At 38.3% G+C, this 20670-nt stretch overlaps 1 protein-coding gene across 14 annotated transcripts in view; it reads right to left on the bottom strand.

Moving 5' to 3' along the window:
- Positions 1 to 20670, bottom strand: part of CLASP1 (cytoplasmic linker associated protein 1) — a 279036-nt gene that overhangs the window by 43825 nt on the left and 214541 nt on the right. For 7 of the 14 annotated variants that reach the window (XM_036253618.1, XM_036253619.1, XM_036253620.1 and 4 more), the window contains 7 exons: positions 19776 to 20020; positions 17848 to 17911; positions 16247 to 16315; positions 15047 to 15049; positions 9936 to 10099; positions 7581 to 7659; positions 6432 to 6575 (listed from right to left, as the gene is read on the bottom strand). In XM_036253618.1, coding sequence (XP_036109511.1) covers positions 6432 to 6575; positions 7581 to 7659; positions 9936 to 10099; positions 15047 to 15049; positions 16247 to 16315; positions 17848 to 17911; positions 19776 to 20020 — 768 coding nt within the window. The remainder of the gene's footprint in view (positions 1 to 6431; positions 6576 to 7580; positions 7660 to 9935; positions 10100 to 15046; positions 15050 to 16246; positions 16316 to 17847; positions 17912 to 19775; positions 20021 to 20670) is intronic. The other 7 variants (XM_036253629.1, XM_036253621.1, XM_036253625.1 and 4 more) reach the window with 1 other exon arrangement.

Below are 20670 nucleotides of genomic sequence, written 5' to 3'. Positions count from 1 at the left end.
CAAAAGCTAAGATTAAGAAGAAGAATAACAGTAACTACCAGTTTTAAACCTCAATCATTTGCTAGGACTTTATAATCCTAATCCCTCCTGGGAGGAACAGTCTTCTTGCTGAAACAGAAGATCAAGGAGATCAAAACAAGACCTGAAAGAGTCACAGTTAAACTGAGATAACAAATCAGATGGTAAAATTCTTAGCTTTCAGTAGGCCATGCTGCCTAACCTATAATCAGAAATTTAACTTTTTTCCCCCAGATTTTGAAATTTCAACTTTTTCTGCTCCAGGCGATAGCCTCTTTATACTTCCTAGATTTTCGTTTGTTTGTTTTTAAATTTTTGCCATGTTTTCATTTCCCACATGTCTTAAAACATCTGGGGACTAAATCTGTTATTTCCTCTGACGAAGTAGTTGCTAAATGTTAGAGAATGACATATGATTAGCAAAGAAATTTTGAATCTCAAAATATAAACATGTCATTCAAAATTCTATTGTCATTACCACATTCCCTCTGATTAGTAAGAAAAAAAAAATCTAATGCCAGAAAAAACTTTGGTTTTCAATTTGTTCCACCAAAGCAAGAACAAAACCAAAACCATCCTCCAACAGTAACAGCAAATGAAGAACTATTTTGCTATGTTTTTATATTCTTTATTGCAATCAGTCCTCCCAATAATGCCTAAAGCAAGTATTATTCTCATTTTACGAATAAAAAGGATTCAGAGATTAAATTTCTTGCTCATGCCACTTAAAAGTGGCACAGGCAAAAGCCAAAGGGAGGTCAAAATCTAGGATCCACTTTCTGTTGCTAAAACATATTACCATCTTTACACAAATACAGTGCATCAAGAAAGGTCTAGTATAGTTCTGTGTAGTTTGGTCAACGTGAGTGAGGACTCTCACACTGGAAAAGTGAAACGGTTTCTCTGGCAATACAGCAGCCCAGGTGAAGTCTGGGTGGGCTTCTCCATCGAGTCCCAGTCAGTCTCGGCCCGACAAGCATATGGGCTTCTGTTCTGACTTTGGTTGTACCTCTTCTCTCCTTTTCAAAATATCTGAAATATTTAAACACCTCTCTTTTCCCAATATGAAACATCCCAAAACACTAAGATAAAAAAGGGAAACAAAATATTAAAAATTATAAAGTAAAAAAAATCAGTGTTATATCAGCTTAAAATGTTTCTAAAGTGTCTTCCCAAATATGACCTTATAGATGTGGAGTATGAATTACACTGTTTGAAAACTTCCTAAGTATTGTCTGCATAATAGGGATGGGCTCAATATCAAAGTTTATTACATAGATTTCAGACTGAAGGGCTTTTCTAGTATTTGGAATATAACATCACTCTACTTTTAACAAATTAAAGGACAACAGAACTTGGTTCATGATCACAAAGTGCTTTTAAGTCACTAAGATTTCCCTAGCACCTAATATGATATACCTTTTAATAACCCTGCAAAGAAAGAGGCAAGGTATACATTTAAAAGAAACAGGCAAGAGTATCTTTAGTGCATTAAATTATCCAGATAAAAATAACCCATTTTATTTTTTTTACAGCTTTAAAATGACAATGACAATTTTAGATCTTAGAGCAGAGTAATAAATAATCACAATTTCTAAGTATTTTTATTTAGGTACTATATTCATTTAGACAGTCTTTCTTTTTTCTTTTATCCTCATCCGAGGACATTTTTCCATTTTTTGTTCAGACAGAGCAGGAGGAAGAGAGAGAGAGAGAAACATCAACGTGAAGGGACACATCGAGTGGCTGCCACCCGCACGACCAACCAGGGCCGGGGACAAACTGCAACCGAGGTACGTGCCCTTAGCGGGAACCGAACCCGGGTCTCTCTGTACCGCAGGCCAACGCTCCAACCGCTGAGCCAAACCGGCCAGGGCTAGACAGTCTTTCAAATACATCTCCAATTTTTAGGCAAGGCAGCTGTATCTCCTACAGTATCCATGTTAATATTAATGTACAATGGATGGTACCTAAAAACAGAGCATTTAAATAAACTGATCTTTCAGGAAGAATTAATCTGCAGTGGCCTGATGTGTGGGTAAGTAGTTGTGAGGCAAAAAGCTCACCTATCTGGATCAGGTCACAGCACCTTACTAGTCAGTGCTATGTATGCACAACCAAAAGCCATCGGGGATGGTTCCCAGAAAGCAAAGATGCATCTAGATGCATCTGCTAAGTTGAACCTTAACACAATTGGCAGCTAATTTTAAAAGCTACATATTTTTAAAAAGCTAAGGAATTACCAAATAACAATGGAAGATTCCCGCTAACCCACACGATAGGTAAAACACTAAGAAGGCTCAAGGTTCCTGTCCCTTGATGTACAATCCGTGGAGTGAGTGGAACTTGTGAACACAACGGGAGCATCACCCCAGAGTTGTTATATGGCAGAATGCATTCTGCAGATGTAACTGAAACCAGCTGTTGATCACACTGAGGATTTCCTGGGTATCCTGAGTTGCTTTCAAGATTCTCTCTTTGTCTTTGACTTTCAATAGTTTTATTATGATGTATGTAGGTATAGAGCTCTTTTTAAATCCTACTTGGGGTTTCCTGAGCTGCTTAGCTATATAAATGTTTTCATCAAGACTGAAACATTGCTTCTTCAAATATTCTACTGATGGCTTTAAAGAAGTCTATTGCCATGTTGTGGAGACAAGGTGATAGGAGGTGGCAAGTAACCTCTATGAGCTGAGAACGCCCCCTGTTGACAGCCGGCAAGAAAGCAGGCACCTCAGCCCAACACCTGTAAGGAACTGAATTTGCCCAAGAATCAGGGAGCTGGAAGAGCTTGGGCCTCAGATGAGATGAAGACCCAGACCACAACTTGACTTCAGTCTGGTAAGGACTCGAAAAGAGGACCCAGATAACACGTCAGGTCCCTGAGCCACAAACAATGAGATAATAAATTTGTGTAGTTTGAGCTGCTAAGTTTGTTATGTAAGAGAAAACTAATACAGAAGCCAAAGAAGGGAACTTCCAAGACTATGATTTTGAAAATAATTGCTTCAAAATATTACTTGAAATCAGATGATGTGAGTATTCATTCAAATAATTTATCAAATGCCTACTTTGTTCCTCTATGTATTGTGCTAGGTTCTGAGCACAAAAGGTGAGCAAGAGCAGGTAGGTGAGGAAGGCAAGGCCAGGCCTACTCCTGAAGATACTGAGGACTGGGGTGGGTACCAAAAGAGTCTGTGGCAATCAGGTCAAGACTGCATCAGCAATCTGTACGTCTTGATATTCTACTCCAGGGTAATCATCTAAAATAATGGGCCTTAACTCTGTGTATTAAAAATCAGCCAAGAATGGAGGCAACCCCAATTACACACTAAACAATGTCCAAGCTCTACTCCATACCAATTAAGTCAAATTACCTGGGTAGAGCCCAAGCATCCAGGTTGATTTTAACTGTAACCAGGACTAAGAACCATTGATGTAAAGCTTTTCAAATTCCTCCGAAGATCAAAAGTCACTGTCCCAGAACCTGGGTCTGGAGGTGAGGCGCTGAGCACAGTCCTCACAGTGGGGAGGGAAAGAGCAAGGGCAGGCATTGGAGACAGAATGCCAGTGGAGACTGGGCTTTGTGAGAAGCACTGATGATCCTGAATAACTGAAATTAAGTGGTAAAGATCAAACAGTAAAAGACCTCTGTGATTACTGGAAATAAATTTAATATGCTTACCATATTTAACTTAAGCTAGTATTAAAATAAGTTGAATGTTTTGGAGTGCCAGGCTAGATAAACCAAAGAAAAAAGTTCCTATAATGTCCTGATTAGAAAAGTTAGGACAATAAACCCTACTTTATTTTTATTTTTTATTTTTTTGGTTAATCCTCACCCAAGAATATTTTTCCATTAATTTTTAGATAGAGTGGAAGGGAGGCAGGGGGAGAGAGCGAGAGAGAGGAGAGAAACACTGATGTGAGAGAGACACATTAATTGGTTGCCTCTCACATGACCCTGACTGGGGCTGGGGATAGAACCCACAACCCAGGTATGTGCCCTTGATGGGGAATTGAACCTGCAACCCTTCAGTGTGCAGGCCAATGCTCCAACCATTGTGCCAAATGAGCCAGGGACATACTCCATACTTTTAATGTACAGAGAAAATGGACATTATGTTCAAAGGTAGTTGCTCCCATACAGACCCTAATCATGGTAATGGGAAGTCTAAAGTGTGTTTCAGGAGGGAATATAGCCGGCCCTTGTTTATCACAGTTAATCAGTTCCAGACTCTACCTCGATAAATGAATTTCCACGAAGTAGGATTCTTTATTTATACACAGTCGTCCTTCAGCCACTTCGCACTTCAACGTTCGCGGCTTCACTCTATCGCGGTGTTTTCAAATACTGCGAGGGACGACTGTGTATAAAGAAAGAATGCTACTTCATGGAAATTCATTTATCGCGGTAGAGTCCGGAACTGATTAACTGCGATAAATGAGGGCCAACTGTATGTACTTCAGTAACACTCAATTAAGAAAATTCACATTCACATGGATACACACATACTTACAGGCTATGACTAGAGATATAAGGTTGCTTTTGTATTTTTGTATGTAGGCTTTTGTATTCACTGATCTGCGATTTTGAAAATTACAACAGAAATATCTGTTTTTGACTTACAAACCCACCAGATCATTCAACCACTTCCACTGTACCTTTCTAATCCAAAGCTGGCTTAATGGTTAAAATAATGGTTGCCAGTGACAATATTCTTTTGGTACATGTTAAGAAATTTTTACAAAAGTATCACAAATCAAAAATGTTAATATTAGAAAAAGAATTTTAAATAAGTACTTTAATAAGATTTACCCTTGTTCCTTTGATCTTGAACTTAGTTTATTACTATACAATGAATCTGAGAAGTACACAGGCTGCAACCTTTCCAAAGAAACTTTTCAGGTTAATTCTTTGATTCTTTTTTGAACCTGCAACCTGGGTATGTGCCCTGACTGGGATTCGAACCCATGATACTTCACTGCAAGGGGGGAGGTTCCAACCAACCGAGCCACACTAGCCAAGGCTCCTTGAGTTTCTTTAGAGAAAGAGCTAAGTGTATGTTTGCATTTGAAAATATACCAACCTTACTAACTATTCCTTGGACTCATCCTTTTCTTTTTTCCTGCCTGGACCGAAGCAGTCCATATTATCAACTCAGCCCAAGGCCGAAGGGTGGCTGGCAGGGATGGCTGTGGAAGGGGCGTGATACAGAAGAAAAATGCCATCTTCATGATTATACAAATCACCAAAACCAAGTACTTTTAGTCTGAAAGCAGCAATCTGGCTTTTAAAAGTACTTTTATATAAAGACTAGTTAGTTTATATATAAAGTAAAAGAATAATAGCCACATATGAAATTTAAGCACAGAAGAACATGACACTGACGGAAGAAAATAATCTAAACAAACACTAATATTTGATATTTGTTTGTACTTATGATGGGTCAGGAATTGGTTAAATGCTCTACATACATTAATTAATCTTCACAATAGTCCTAAAGCAGACTATGACCTAGTAATAGAAATAGTGTCCTGTGCTTTCTCCATTTCAGAGGAAAGTAGCAAATATTTCTCTTCAGGGGCTTAAAAATACAACAACAAAACAACACCTTGGTATCAGGGTGTCCAAAATCGGAATTCTACTTCTTCACCTCACTCCCCAAATCAAAGACAGTGTGTTCCAAGTGTGGTATAGAATTGGAAGTTTTGTGCTCTTCTTAAATTCAAGGATTCATGATACGTTAGCAAACTTTCAACCACATTTTACTGTTAAGCACCTATGGCCAGGTAGCCTTTGACCTGCAAATCTATCTTCAAAGTACATGTCATAAAACTAACATAAGGAGCCCTGGCCAGTTTGGACCAGTGGTTAGAGCATCAGCCTGTGGACCAGAGAGGCCCGGGTTCGGTTCCCGCTAAGGGCATGTACCTTGATTGCATTTGTCCCCGGCCCCGGTTAGGGTTGTGGGGGTAGCAACCAGTCGATGTGTCTCTCTCATGTTGATGATGCACTTTCTCTTTTCCTCTCTCTCCCCCTCCAGCTCTACCTGAAGATAAAATGCAAAAAATGTCCTCGGGTGAGGGTAAAAAAAAAAATTAACATAAGGAAAATCAATTCCTTGGAAGAAACACTAAATTATTAGTGCTTTCACATTAAAAAGATAAGAACCACAAATCCCTCATACAAGATTTCAGATTTTCTATTTCATATTCAGAGACTGGAACAAGGTAGAGCTGGAGAGAAACGATAAGAGGCGAGAGCCAAGTCCTGGTTCTCACAGACAAGGAGTGACAGAATGTGCCGGTAGCTGTGTGGGCTGCTCTGCAAGCTTGTAGATAAGGTTCCGTTTCTAACACTGCTAAAGCCAGTCTGTCATTACAGTGCGCTGCAGCTCCCATGGACATACCTTTCTCACGTCTGAACTCTTTGGTTCTGTGGTCCAGGTTATAATTCTAGAAACAGCAAGCCTGGTCTCACTAGAGTTTATAAAATCTGTTGGATCCATCTGCCTGGCGAGAGATTCAATGTACTTCAGGATTGCAACTTTGACCTGAAAGATCCAATAATTATAAACATTAAGTACACTTTATGAATCTTTGAAAAGAATTCCTAACTGGGGATCAGAGAAAAGTAAACACTATTGAGGGAACACCTTTCTGCTGGACTTATGATTCTACATGGAGCCAGCATCCATCAGCATAAAAAGCATGAAATGACTGACAGGTGTTTGGGAACAGGAAGAGTGGCATGTAGCTCAATGCTCTTTATTTTTATAGCGCCGGGCCTGCAGAGAAGGTGTGCCCTCCTCATGTATGCTGCTAGACACCCACAGGGTGGGAGTCCTTGTGGGGAGGCTGTGGAATTTCTAGCTCTGCCACAGACTGGGATGGCAAGTACAAGGCTGTAGTTAGTTTTGTTTTTTTAGGCAGTCTAGGCCATGTCTTGCAAGGCAGTGTGGTCAGTATCAAGCTGATAGTGGAAAAGTTAGGGCAGACTATCAGCTTGACTGATATCCCAGCTGGTTATGACCTCAGGAGAAAAGGTTATTGATTGGGCCTATCCCAAAACCCTGACAAAAGTTTAATGATCAAGGAACAGGTGATGTACACGACCTAACTCAAATGAATACATATCCCCCCTCCAATTTAGTCTTGTTATTACAGGCATTATTTTACAACAACATGTAACAAGTTCATCATCATGTGTTAGAATGTCAACAATTTTAAAAATTCCAAATCAGAATTTTCTAGTTTAAATATTGTGACAGAATAATAATACCCAAATATTGTCAAGGATGTGGAACAACTAGAACTCTCATAAACTGCTGGCAGGAATATAATACAACCATTTTAATAGTATAAAATAAAGTTAAACATATGCCTACCCAATAAATCAGCAATTTCTCTACTGGGTACTGAACCCAAAACAATGAAAGCATGTCCACAAAAAGCTGGACAAGAATGCTACAGCAGATTGATTCCTAACAACCAAATACAAGTCGTGTAAAACAATTCAACTTCTAGAGGTTGAACTATAATGACAAATCGTTACCAACCTTGAGGTTAGGAGTCTGAGTTTGATCCACAATAAATCTCATCAAAATGTTAAATTGTTGATCAAATGGAAAGGAATCCCTGGGTTAAAAAAAAAAAGTGCTTGTTTTAAAGAAAAAAATGTAATAAAAAATAATGTAAAATCATATTAGAAAAACAAAAAATACAGTTACTCTAATATATGTAAAAGCAAGCCTGCTCACACTTTTTAAACAGTACTTTTCATTTTATATTAAATATTAAAGTAATACACATTACCTAAAAAATTTAGAGAAAGGGAAATCTTGTCAAACATCCCAAAGCACATACTAAGCATCATTACTTTGAGTATGCTATTTTAAAATTAATACTGAGCAATAAACTGAAAAGGAAGACACTCCTACCTGCCTTCTAGGAGTCTTCTTTCCAGCTATCTTTCTAAATATTGCTTACCCAAAAAACTGCCAATTTCCAAATCGTATTTTTACACCCTGAATAGACTACCTAACAGCTGACCTTGTTTAAGCTAAATGCACTATACTCCTTGGTCCTAGTTGGTAAAATGCTTATGATCTCTATTTGGTACAGTCACAAGGAGAGTACCTGTGGAGTCCTCAGCAAGAAAAATCCATGTGCAGCTACAAAACATACACAGAAGCCTGGGGGCCTTAGAAGCCCCTCTCCACTCCCTTTCTTACCTGTTACCAATTCCATTCTTTTGGCATCTCACATCTTTGGTCCAACTAAGTAACCCTGAGGGTTCTTACCAAGCTAAAATCAGTGCTCTCTCCCCCTCTTAAAATGCTATCATTACTCATATCAATGTAAAATTGGCACAGTGGAGCCCATGTGGATAATGCAGATATACCTTCCATACTAACAGGAAAGATTATGCAATGCAAACATCTATTACAATTAAAGCTGAGCAATTGCATTGCTGTCTTTGGACTCTCTTAGAGACATTTCTCAATCTACAGAGTATAGTAAAAAAAAAGGAGATGCTGTTTCAAAACTATAAAAATCTCAGGACAGATGTGAAATTTAAAGGAAATAATACAAGAAAAATGTAAAGTTAATAGCACATACTAGGTACTAGTATTGCCAGCATTATAACTACTAAAAAGAAGTAAACTGGACCCAATAGCACATCCTTTTCTATCATATCTGTATGCATCCAGGAAGCTGTGAGGACCACTTCTGGTATAGAGAACACTTTAGTATACATGATTTAAGTAACCCACATGGCTATAAATAAAAGAAATAAGGTCAACAAGCCACATACAAAACGTTTCTCCTTTCTTCTGTAGCAAATAGCTGATGTGTTTAACAGGAAATGTGTCCTGTTGTTGGCACAGCCAAAGGGCAGGAAGCTGAGGCAGATCTGAAATCAGGTCTAATAGCTGAGGGACAGCTCTCAGCCAACACTGAGCCCCTCGATACGCAATGACTGATCCCAGATAAGCTTAAGCAGCTATACATCTCAGCTGCTGAGAAAAAGGGAATTTTAAACATGCTTTAGAGACTGAGACCAAATATAATAAGAACAGGATTCTTGAAGGAAAGAGGCATCCAGGAAAATTAACAGAAGGAAATAACTGTTTTCCTTAATCACCAAAGGTTGGGAATATAATTGCAATATTCCTGCTATCTCCTAAAGATCTGAAATAAATCTGTCATTCACAAATTCCCTTAAATCAAGCAAGTGAACTATAGGCCAAGTTTGGCTCATAAATGTTTTACTTGGCTTTCAGTGTCATAAAAATAACTCTTGAATGTGTTGCCTTAATCCACATTTCTGACCTTCCTTGTAAAGTCTGGTACCACTGGGCCCAAGTTCCAACATGGCCACAACTGACCACACCTCTCCTCACTATCATATTCACTCACTCATTATCAGCCGGATCAGCCTAGCCCTTGTAGCCAATGTTTTATAAATCCATTGCTAGACTGATGTATAAAAATGTTCCCTAATTCTGGCTTATATATGAACTCTGGGGGGACAAAAAGCTGAACCCATAGGAACAGAGAGTAGAATGGTGGTTAGGAGGTGGGAGAAATGAGGAGATGTTGGCCAAAGGGTACAACAGTTGTGACATGAATAAGTACTGGGATCTAATGTACTGTGGTAATTACAGTTAACAATACTGCATTATACATTAGAAAGGTCCTAAGAGAATAGACCTGAGATGTTCTCACCACCACAATAACAAATGATAATTATGGGAGGTGAAGGAAGTGTTAACTAATCCTGTGGTAATAATTGATCAATATATACATGAACCAAAATCATCACACTGTACACTTTAAACATACACAATGTTCTATGTAATTATATGTCAAAAGCAGGGGGGAAAAGTGGTCTACTCCTAAACACTTACCTTGTGACATCTAGAGCCTTCTGAACTTTTGCTTGCACAGATCCAAGTAAATCTGCTCCCATTTTCTTAAGTAATTGTGTGAGAAGAACAAAAAGCCAGTCTTGCAAATCATCCTTATGAATTATTATAAAATCAACAAGAGTCTCCAAAAACATACTGAAAACCTAGACATAAATGAAAACCAAACATTTCACATAATTAATTAATAATTTCCTCCAAAGTCTCCAAAACATTAAAAATGCCTATATTGGCTTTGCCTAGTCTCTTACAAACTAGGTAAACACTGTTAACAACTGATCATACTATAGAAGAAAAAAACGTATTAAAGAAAATGAGGGAAAAAGAATCGGAACTTACTCTCTGATGTGAATTCCACCGCAAACCAGGCCATGCAACAAAACAAATGCCATGTTAGTCCAGTGAATTAATACAGTTTTCATGCAGTTTCTTCAAAGACCTGAAATATCTACAAATTGATAGCATACTCTCTCCTCCCTCAATATGCCTTTATAATTCAGTACAGAGAGAAACAATTTTGCTAAAAAGTATTAGTTTATTTACTTACTTTTAAGTATTAGTATAATCTAGAGGCATTTTTCTTTCTTTTTCTTAAAAAACATTTAAACTATCATAACTCCTCTATACTACTATTTTTCATTATCTAGCATTCAATATATACTATTATAGGAAGACTTTCCATGTTAAGATGATAGAGTAGGTAGACACTGCTCACCTCCTCCCATGACATCAAAATTAAAACTACGCTACAGAACAACCATCATTGAGAACCACCTGAAGACTACCTGAAGTCCTATAACTAAGAATATAAAGAAGAAGCCACAGTGAGACCGGTAAGAGAAGCAGAGACATGGAACTGGCTTGTCCCACACCTGAGTGAAAGTTAAGAGTTGGGAGGGGTAACTCGGCTATGGAGGATCCCCAGAGAAGCTAGGGGTCCCAGCCTCACACCTGGCTCCCCAGCCCAGGACATCAGGGCTGGAAAGGTAAATCCCTTAACACTGGGCTTTGAAAACCAGTGCTAATTGTGTCCAAGAAAGACAAGAGACTGCCAGAAAAGAAGGTGCTACTAGTTTTAAAGGGGACCAAGGCACAGACTCACTTGCTCATAATCTTACTTAACTTGGGGCTACAGTGCAGAAGCAGCAGCTTGGAAAACTCAAGGGACATGGGGATTAAATGAATTGACTAGCTGCAGGGCAAGGGCTGGAGGGGCAGGAGTTGGGACAGCTCTCTCTTGGACAAAAGTGCTGGCAGGTACCACTGTTCCTTTGTAGAGTCCTCACCTCACCTAGGGAGATTTGGGTGGGTGCCAAGCCTGAACTTTCCATTAATCTGGCTAACACTATTCAGTGCACACTGATGATTCCCTGAGACCCCATCCCACCTAAGTCACAAGTCTTGCCTGAATGTCTTTCAGCAGCTATTCCATACAAGCAGCTAAACTGAGCCTGCACTGTGGAAATTTCCTAAGGTCTCTCAAAAATCCACAAACCTCAAACAAGCAGTGGCTGGTCTCAGCATTCTCCATATCTCTTCCTAAGCAGCCCCAAGCCCAACACTAGTGGCAGCCAGCCTCCATTTACAGGATAGCCTCTCCAGGAGCCTCCAAGCCCACCACAGGGGGCTACCAACTGCAGGTCACTTTGTAGCTCCTAATAAGTAGCCTCCGGGTAGACACAGGCAGAAGCTGACATGGGCCTACACCGGAGCGCCTCCCAAGAGGCCTCAAAACCAACATACCTGGTAGCCAGGTTCATACCACAGCAGAGCCCCACCCAACCACCTCCATAAAAGACACACACAAAGAAAAGACTCAGCAGGATCCAGAACCCTGCTAAAGCAAATCTTGTTTTGCGCAGTCAACCTCTGCACAACAGCTAGTCCACTGTAGTCATGGACAGTCACAGCCTGTTATTCTGAGGGTCAATATCACACACTCATGTGCCAGCAACAGTTAAGGCTAAACTACAACAGAAAACAACACACACAACCCACACAAGGTGCATCTCTGGAACACCCTGCTCAGGTGACCAGGGAGTCTGCACCACTATATCTGACAGCACACCTACTACATAAGGCCACTCTATCAAGAACAGGAGACACAGCAGCTTTTCCTAATACATAGAAGCCAACACAGGGAGGTAACTAAAATGACGAGACAAAGAAATGAATCCCAAATGAAAGAATAGGACAAATCCACAAAAAGGACTAGATGAAATGAAGGCAAGCAATCTACCAGATAGAGTTCGAAAGACTGCTTACGAAGATGCTCCATGAACTTACAGGAAGACTAGATAATCTCAGTGTGAACTTCAACAAAGAGATAGGAAACATAAAAAATGAGATAGAAAACATAAGAAAGAACAAGTCACAAATGAGGAATACCTAAACTAAAATGAAAAAACATTAACGTGGAATCAACGAAGGATTAGAAGCAAAGGACAGAATCAATGACCTGGAAGAAAAGGTAGTGGAAAACAACCCATGAGAACCGCAAAAAGAAATAAATAAGGATAGTTTAAGGGACCTCTGGGACAACATCAACTGTACCAACATTTGCATCATGGGAGTACCAGAAGGAGAAAAGAAAGAACAAGAGATGGAAAACCTATCTGAAGAAATAATGACTGAAAACTTCTTTAACCTGGCAAGAAAGAAAATAGATGTATAAGGCTAAGAAGTACAAAGAACCCCAAACAAGATCAATCCAAAGAGGCCCACATGAAGATGATATCATAATTAAAATGCCAAAGGTTAAAGACAAAGAGATAATCTTAAAAGCAGCAAGAGAAAGACAGTTACTACAAGGGAACTCCCATAAGATACTAGCTGATTTCTCAACAGAAACTTTGCAGGCCAGAAGGGATTGGCACAAAATATTCAAAATGATGAAAAGCGAGGACCTACAACCAAGGTTACTCATACCACCAAGATTACCATTGAGACTGAGGGAGAGATAGTTTCCCAGATAAAATAAAACTAAAAAAGCTCATCACGAGTAAACCAGCATTACAGGAAACATTAAGAGAAAAAACAATATGAAAATTATGAACAAAAAAAATGCAGTAAAGAAAGCAATTCTCACTGACAAGGCAAACAAAATAAAAGCAGTGGATCAAGTAACTATAAAGCTAGCACAAAGGTTAAAAAGTGATTGTGGGTAATTACAAAAATAAATTAAGAGATACACAAAAACACACACAAAAGAAATAAAAAACATGACAAAAAAAAATATGAGGGGAGGAGAGTAAAAATGGTAGAGATTTTAGAATGTGTTTTAACTTAAATAGACTGCTATAAACAGCCTGGTATATATGATGCACATGGTAACCAAAAAAACAAAAATCTACAAAGATTTATACAAAAAATAAAGAGAAAGGAATCTAAAACACTACAGAAAGCCATCAACATACAAGAGAATAAGGTAGCAACAGAGAAAAACTAAAACCAGCCCTGGCCGGTTTGGCTCAGCAGTTAGAGTGCCCGCCTGCGGTCCGGAGAGACCCGGGTTCGGTTCCCGCTAAGGGCATGTACCTTGGTTGCAGTTTGTCCCCGGCCCTGGTTGGTCGTGCGGGTGGCAGCCACTCGATGTGTCCCTTTCACATCGATGTTTCTCTCTCTCTCTCCCTCCCACTCTGTCTGTACAAAAAATGGAAAAATGTCCTCGGGTGAGGATAAAAAAAAAAAAAAAAAAAGAAAAACTAAAACCATTATAAAACAATTACTAAAATGGCAATGACCACATACTTACTTTAAATGTAAGTAATTATGTACTTTAAATGTAAATGGGCTAAATGCTCCAATCAAAAGATACTATATACAGAAATTTCACTAAAAAACTATTAGAATATGTGAATTCAGTCAAGCAGCAGGATACAAAATTAATATTCAAAAATTGTTTGCATTTTTATACACCAAAAACAAACTATCAGAAAAAATTAAGAAAACAATCCCATTTATAACTGCATCAAAAAAGAAAAATAAATTTAAGCAAGAAGGTAAAAGACCCATTCTCTGAAAACTGTAAGGTACTAAAGAAAAAAATTGAAGAAACAAAATAAATGGAAGCAAATACCATGTCTCATGGACATGAAGTAGTAACATCGTTAAAATGTCCATCACTACCCAAAGCAATCTACAGATTCAAAAGTAACCCCTATCAAAATATCAATGAAACTTAAAACATACAATCCTAAAATTTATATTGAACCATAAAAGTCCGTGAATAGCCAAAGCAATCTTTAGAAAGAAGAACAAAAATGAAGCTATCACTCTCTCTGATATCAAACTGTACTACAAAAGGCTATGGTGATCAAAACAGCATTATAGTGGCATAAAAACGGACATACAGAACAATGGAACAGAAGAGGGAACCCAGAAATAAACCCATTTCTATATGGTCAATTAACATATGACAGAAGAGGCAAGAATATACAATGGGGTAAAGATGGTCTCTTCAATAAACGGTGTTGGTATATCTGAACAAATTTATCCAAAAAAGAAAGAAAAAGAAACTAGACCACTTTCTTACACCATATACAAGAATAAACTCAAAATGGATTAAAGAGTTAAACCATAAAATTCCTACAAGAAAACATAGGCAGTAAACTCTATGACATCGTTCTTAGTTGTCTTTTTTTGGATATGTCTCCTTGGGAAAGAGTAACAAAAGAAAAAATAAACAAATGGGACTACATCAAACTAAAAAGTTTTGGCACAGAAAAGAAATCATGAACAAAACGAAATGACAACCTACTGCAGGAGTAAAGATATTTACCAAGGATACACCAGATAAGGGGTTAACATCCAAAATATGTAAGAAACTTATACAACCTAACACCAAAGAAATAATCTGATTAAAATTGGGCACAGCACATGAATAGCTAGAATAACTATTTTTCCAAAGAGGACACAGAGATGGCCAATAGACATATGAAAAGATCCTCAATATCACTAATCAACAGAGAAATGCAAATTAAAACCACAATGAAACATCACCTCACACCTGTCATAACGGCTATCATCAATGTCCAAAATCAATAAACAACAAGTATTAGCAAGGATGTGGAGAACAGGGAACCCTCTTGCACTCTCTGTGGGATTGCAAATTGGTACAGCCCCATGGATGCTCTTCAAAAAATTGAAAATAGAACTACCATATGACTCAGCAATTTTGCTTCTGGGTATTTATCTGACAAAATCCAAAACACTAATTTGAAAAGACATATGCATCCCTATGTTCATCACAGCATTATTTACAATAGCCAAGATATGGAGGCAAACATAAATCTCCATCGATAGAAGAGACGGTATATACAATGGAATATTATTCAGCCATAAAAAAAGAGCAAAATCTTGCCATTTGTGACAACATGAATGTACCTAGAGGGTATTACACTGAATAAGACGAAGAAAGACAAATACCATATGATTTCACTCACATGTGAAATTTAAAAAACAAACAAACAAAACAGAAACAAACTCACAGATGCAGAGGACAAATTTGATGGTTGCCAGTTGGGAGGGGTTAGAGAGATGGGTGAAAAAGGCAAAAGGATTAAAATATACAAATTGCCAGTTATAAAAACAGTCACGGGGATGTAAATTACACCATAGGGAATACAGTCAATAATACTGTAATAACTATGTATGGTATCAGGTGGGTAATTTGAATTACTGGGGTGATCACTTAGTAAGTTACATAAATGTCTAATCACTGTCATATAAGTGAAACTAATGTAATATTGTATGCCATGTGTAATTGAAAAAAAATTTTAAATAAAGATTACCATGTGACACCTACACAAAAAATAGTTATATGATGAGGGAAAAAAACTTGTGTATCTCCCTTTTTTCACTCTAGTCATTTATTTTAATGCATGCCAATTCAGATATTGTCAAGTAAAATCTTTATAAAAAGATATTACAAAAGCCATAAAAAGCTTTATGAAAGATAACGGCTTGGAATAAAAGGTACTGAAAGCTCCCACGACTGTCATGCTGCTGTGTGGCTCATTACTGCTGTCTAAGACAAGACAGAGTCACGATGGAATATCCCTGAACAATTTCTGAGAGGTAAGTAGCACTGTTTCTCCTCTATTTGGTTAATGAGTATTGCTCTACTGGGACAGCCCAGCAATCACATACCATAATAGCGCAGCAACTATTAACCACCAGGGGTCTCCTGTGAAACAGCTCAGGAAAAACGTCAATGAGCCCTGCTGTGGGATTCCTAGCTCAGCTCAAAGGCAGAGAGCAAATAATAACTAAACTGAGACCTCCAAACTCACTGTACAAGAGCCTTCTGATGGAAACAAATTTCCTTCTTTATCCTCACATTCTGGTTCTGAATCAGCAATCTAGAGGTGACAGGTAACAGAAATTTCATCAATGTCCAAAAATCTAATCCTTTATGCTATGAATCCTATAAATCTTATGATTTAAATCTTGGTGTTTTTAACACTGTGTTAGAGGGGGAAAAAAAATCGTGATAATTATATCTACGTGGCCCTTAAACTCAACCTTTCTTGGTTCTTATGAACATTGTTAATGTTAATCTTGCTGTGAGGGTCAGGGTCATAGCAGGAATATTAAGACATGCTTCAAGACCGATTTGAGAAGTGCTGTCCAACAAAAGGGGAGAATGTCTGCATTCATGCTCCTGTGCTCCTGTGAGCATCTCAAAAGGCAGGGGTCATATGCTGCTCTCTGTATCCCTGGGCCAGAGTAAATGCTGAATGACTGGTTAGGTGTTTGGCACTTAAAGGACAACTCTTATGAGGAAGAAAGGCTAGGAAAAGAGGGGACATCACAAAAACAGGCTGGACTTTCTGGCCATCACAGGCTCCATTCTTTCAGAAAAATTCAGAACAGACCCATTTGTACTAGGAAACTAAAGTATGAGATAGTTAAATCCTGCATGTGAAGCATTTAAGATTTATTTATGATGATTAAGGTTTTCTCAATTTCTACACTTTAGTTTCTGTTCTTTATCCACCCTTGAACTTGCCTGATATCATCATCCCCGTTTTCTTTTTCTAAAAGCATCTAACAGCCTTTCTAAAGGTCTCTTCCAAAACAATGCCAAGTATTTAAAGTCCGGACATCAAGCAAACTTTTATAAAAGGCCCCTCTCCTTGAGCAGGGATGCCCTCAGGCTCAGTGCTGTCCTGGGCCCCCAGGAGGTGGAGGCACCAGCTGAGTGGTCACCATTCAGCAAGTTCTTGGGGCCGGCAAATTCTATTTGTAGAAACAACCCTACCTGCTTCTTTCATAAATTTACCACATAAATGCCTCCACTTTTCTATCTTGTCTTATATCAAAAAATTCTACTGGGATGCAAAAAATTATTATATACTTGATTCTTTTCTTCACCACTGCAACTTTTTTTTTTAAAAAAGGGTACTATGTTATAATACAATGTTATATTCTAGCACCTAGCCCCTCTGTTTGGTTAATAGCTGCCACTCAAAATATTTCTGAAAGACAGAACTGATTCTCTCCATGATAACTCTTACTTGAAATGTACTATTTATAACTTGATGTTTCATGGACATTTGAAGTTCCCAAGAATTACATTTTTAAAAGATGTAACAAACTATTACTGAAATTAGTGTTAAATCTGTAAGATCTTTTTTAAAAAAATTATCTTTACCCAAGGATATGTTTAGAGGGAGGGGGAGGGGACGAAACATTGATTGACCAAGGATCAAGCCTGCAAACTTTTGGTGTACAAGACGATGCTCCAATCAACTGAGTCACTCGGTCAGGGCTAATCTGTAAGGTCTTAACTGCACTACAGGGAATTATCTCTCATTCTTCAATAGTATATTACACTGCTCACACAGACATGCAGAGAGGGATGTAAGCAAGGCATGATTCTCAGACTTACCTTGCTATGTGGGTCAGCAAACATCCGTGTGAAGATTTCACACAATCTTTTCAATTCTACTCGACTTAAAAATGAAAATAAATGCACTTTAGTAAGACAACACTGAAATTAGTTACCTAATTTCTTTATAAGTCCTTTTATTTCAGTCAACTATATAAGCTTTATAGAATTTTTATATAACAAAGTCTTTTACACACAAAAAAACCTGTATTATTTAACTCATGATGAAATTAAAGAGGAACATAAAACTGTAATACTTTTGTTTTTATTTTAAAATGAGGAAACTACATCATAGAGAGTGCCTAAATCCACACAGATAAATGCTGTTTACTTCAGTCCAGGTCTGTTTTCCACCTGCCACAGATGAGAGGCAACGGGATCAACTGGGAAAAGCATGTATTTTGGGGTCAAGCAGATCGGAATTTTAATCTCAGTTCTGCTACAAAGTACTCTGATATCTTTACATCCATGTAAGTCACACAGGGTAAGAGCTGCCTGGCTGCTGTGAGGATTAGAGAAGACAACACATCCTTCCTACAACTGTACCTAAGACAAAGCAAACACGCATTTCATTTTAGGGCCCCTCTGCCTTTTCTTATCCTTAACTGTACTACTGAGTCCTATTTTTACTTCAAAGCTTGATTAGAAGTGCCACCTCCTTCCCAAATCATACGTGAGTAATCCTCCCTCATCATACACATGATGCAATCTAGATTAGACCAAAGCTAATCAATAGATTTCTAGAGGTTATTCAATGAGTACTTGGTAAACACTAATGTTCAAGAAACTGAGACCAGCAGAATTGAACAGATTCTTGAAGAAATAATCACAACAAATCATCCTCATTGTGTTTTTTGACAATCATTAGAGGTCAGAAGCTACCTGGCTTTCAGAAAGCATATGACAGAACTTCTCATTACATCTTCATGAACAGAATGGAATTCAGGGTTGGGGAAAGAGTCAGCAGGTGGGACTCAGTAGGGTCGAGTCAGACTGACTTGGTAGCCACACTGCATAGTGATTCCTTTGTCAGTGCCCACTTAGCTTTGCAGAACCCATCTAGGACCATAAACCTATCTGGTACCATAAATTATCTTTAAAAAAATTATCTAAAGAGTATAATACACTATATGTCACAGATTCTAAGTTGCCCACTTTTTCACATTTTAACATCTCTGTAATTGTGAGATTCATCTTATAATCAATGATGTATTAGTAATGTCCGGTTTCATAAGCAGCATTTCTTCTTAGAGGGATATAAAATAATGGTGTGTCAATGGTGCCTTAGATTTGATCTAAATACAGCATAAAAACATACTTTTTTGGTGTGTGTGTAATACTTGCCCATGTTAGAAAATTAATGACATAAAGAATATAAAGAAAAAAAAGCAAAAATAATCAATCCTAGAGATAATATTGTTACTATTAGTACTCCGTTTTAGTTATCTCTTTACCACACACATTTATAAGCTACATGTATGTACATGTGCATTAAAAATATTTAGACCGAGACTGCTATCATCTTATCCACACCCTAAAGTGTAATGTACCATACCAACCTGCAGAGCTTTATTTTATTGTCTTTTTCCAAAGTGGCTGTGCCATTAGTTTCTTTTCCCATCAACTATGAGTGACATTTTCTAGTTTTATTTTCACCTAAATTGCAACCTGTTTCAAGATTTCTCAAATAAGAGCTACTAGACAAATGTGAACCACAAGGGAACCAAATGTATTTATAAATCTAATAAACTACAAAGTATTTGCCAGATATTTCAAAGTCTCTGGAAGGCAAAGACTAGGTCTCGATCAGCTCAGACCTTTAGTGCTGAGCTCTGTAAGGATCATAAATGACAAGGAACCCACTTACACTCCTGATGAGGACAGTACAGGACTCAAATACGGCTCACAACCTTGGTCGCTGTCCTCACCTCAGTGTTCTTTGGCTTTTCAGTAAGTTCTGCAGGCCCAGAAGCCCTTCTTTCCTTTCTGACCAGTTTGAACTGGCACAGTGGTTGAGAACTTCTGCTACATCCTCAGTCTGCCGCAGATAGTGGGGAATGCCACCATTCCTGGACCCGTACGAGCGCTCAGAGCAAACACTCGAGGCATCGCTGTTGGCATCGTCGTCAGAATACATCCCATATGGCTCATATCTCCTCCTCACAGGCTTCTTCTGCCAGGTCCAACAAGGGATGGGGTGATGGAGGAAGGAATGGAAAGATAAAATGACCGTGAGTCACACCAAACAAAACCACCACCAACAAAGAGTTACATGTAAAAAAAAACACACACAGAGATGTGGATGCACCACACTTGCCCTGTGTTTACAGATAAGGGAATAAAAACAGAAGAGCAGACTTCCGGTAGATACAGTAAGTAATAAGCAGAGCAACCTGTAGCAGAGAGAAAAGAGTATGGTCTCTAGGCCTGTGTGGACTTTTCAGTAAGACAGACTTAGGCTGTAATCCTGCTGCCACCACTGGCTGGCTGGGTAACTCGGGAAGCCTCCTGCCCTATCTGCTTTAGCTTCCACATCTTTGAGATAATAATGACACCTCTCCAAGGTTTGTTAGAATTCAGTGGAATTACACGTTAACCTGGCTCAGCACCTGACACAATGCAAGTTGTACACCCACAGCCCCTTCCCAATTAAAAAACTAATATATCTTGAGCATGCTCTATGGGTAAATTATTTTGAATAGCCAAGCTTCCTTAAAGTCTGAAACTGAAATGTCAGTAACTGGGTATCCTATGTACAAGGATTCCTCAATTATCTGAGCCACTTTTATTAAGGACTTAAAGTTTTACAGCACTAATGAGCTT

Source organism: Molossus molossus, unplaced genomic scaffold, assembly GCF_014108415.1.
Source record: "Molossus molossus isolate mMolMol1 unplaced genomic scaffold, mMolMol1.p scaffold_m16_p_11, whole genome shotgun sequence".
NCBI lineage: Eukaryota > Metazoa > Chordata > Mammalia > Chiroptera > Molossidae > Molossus > Molossus molossus.
This window is presented reverse-complemented; position numbering and strand designations above follow the sequence as displayed.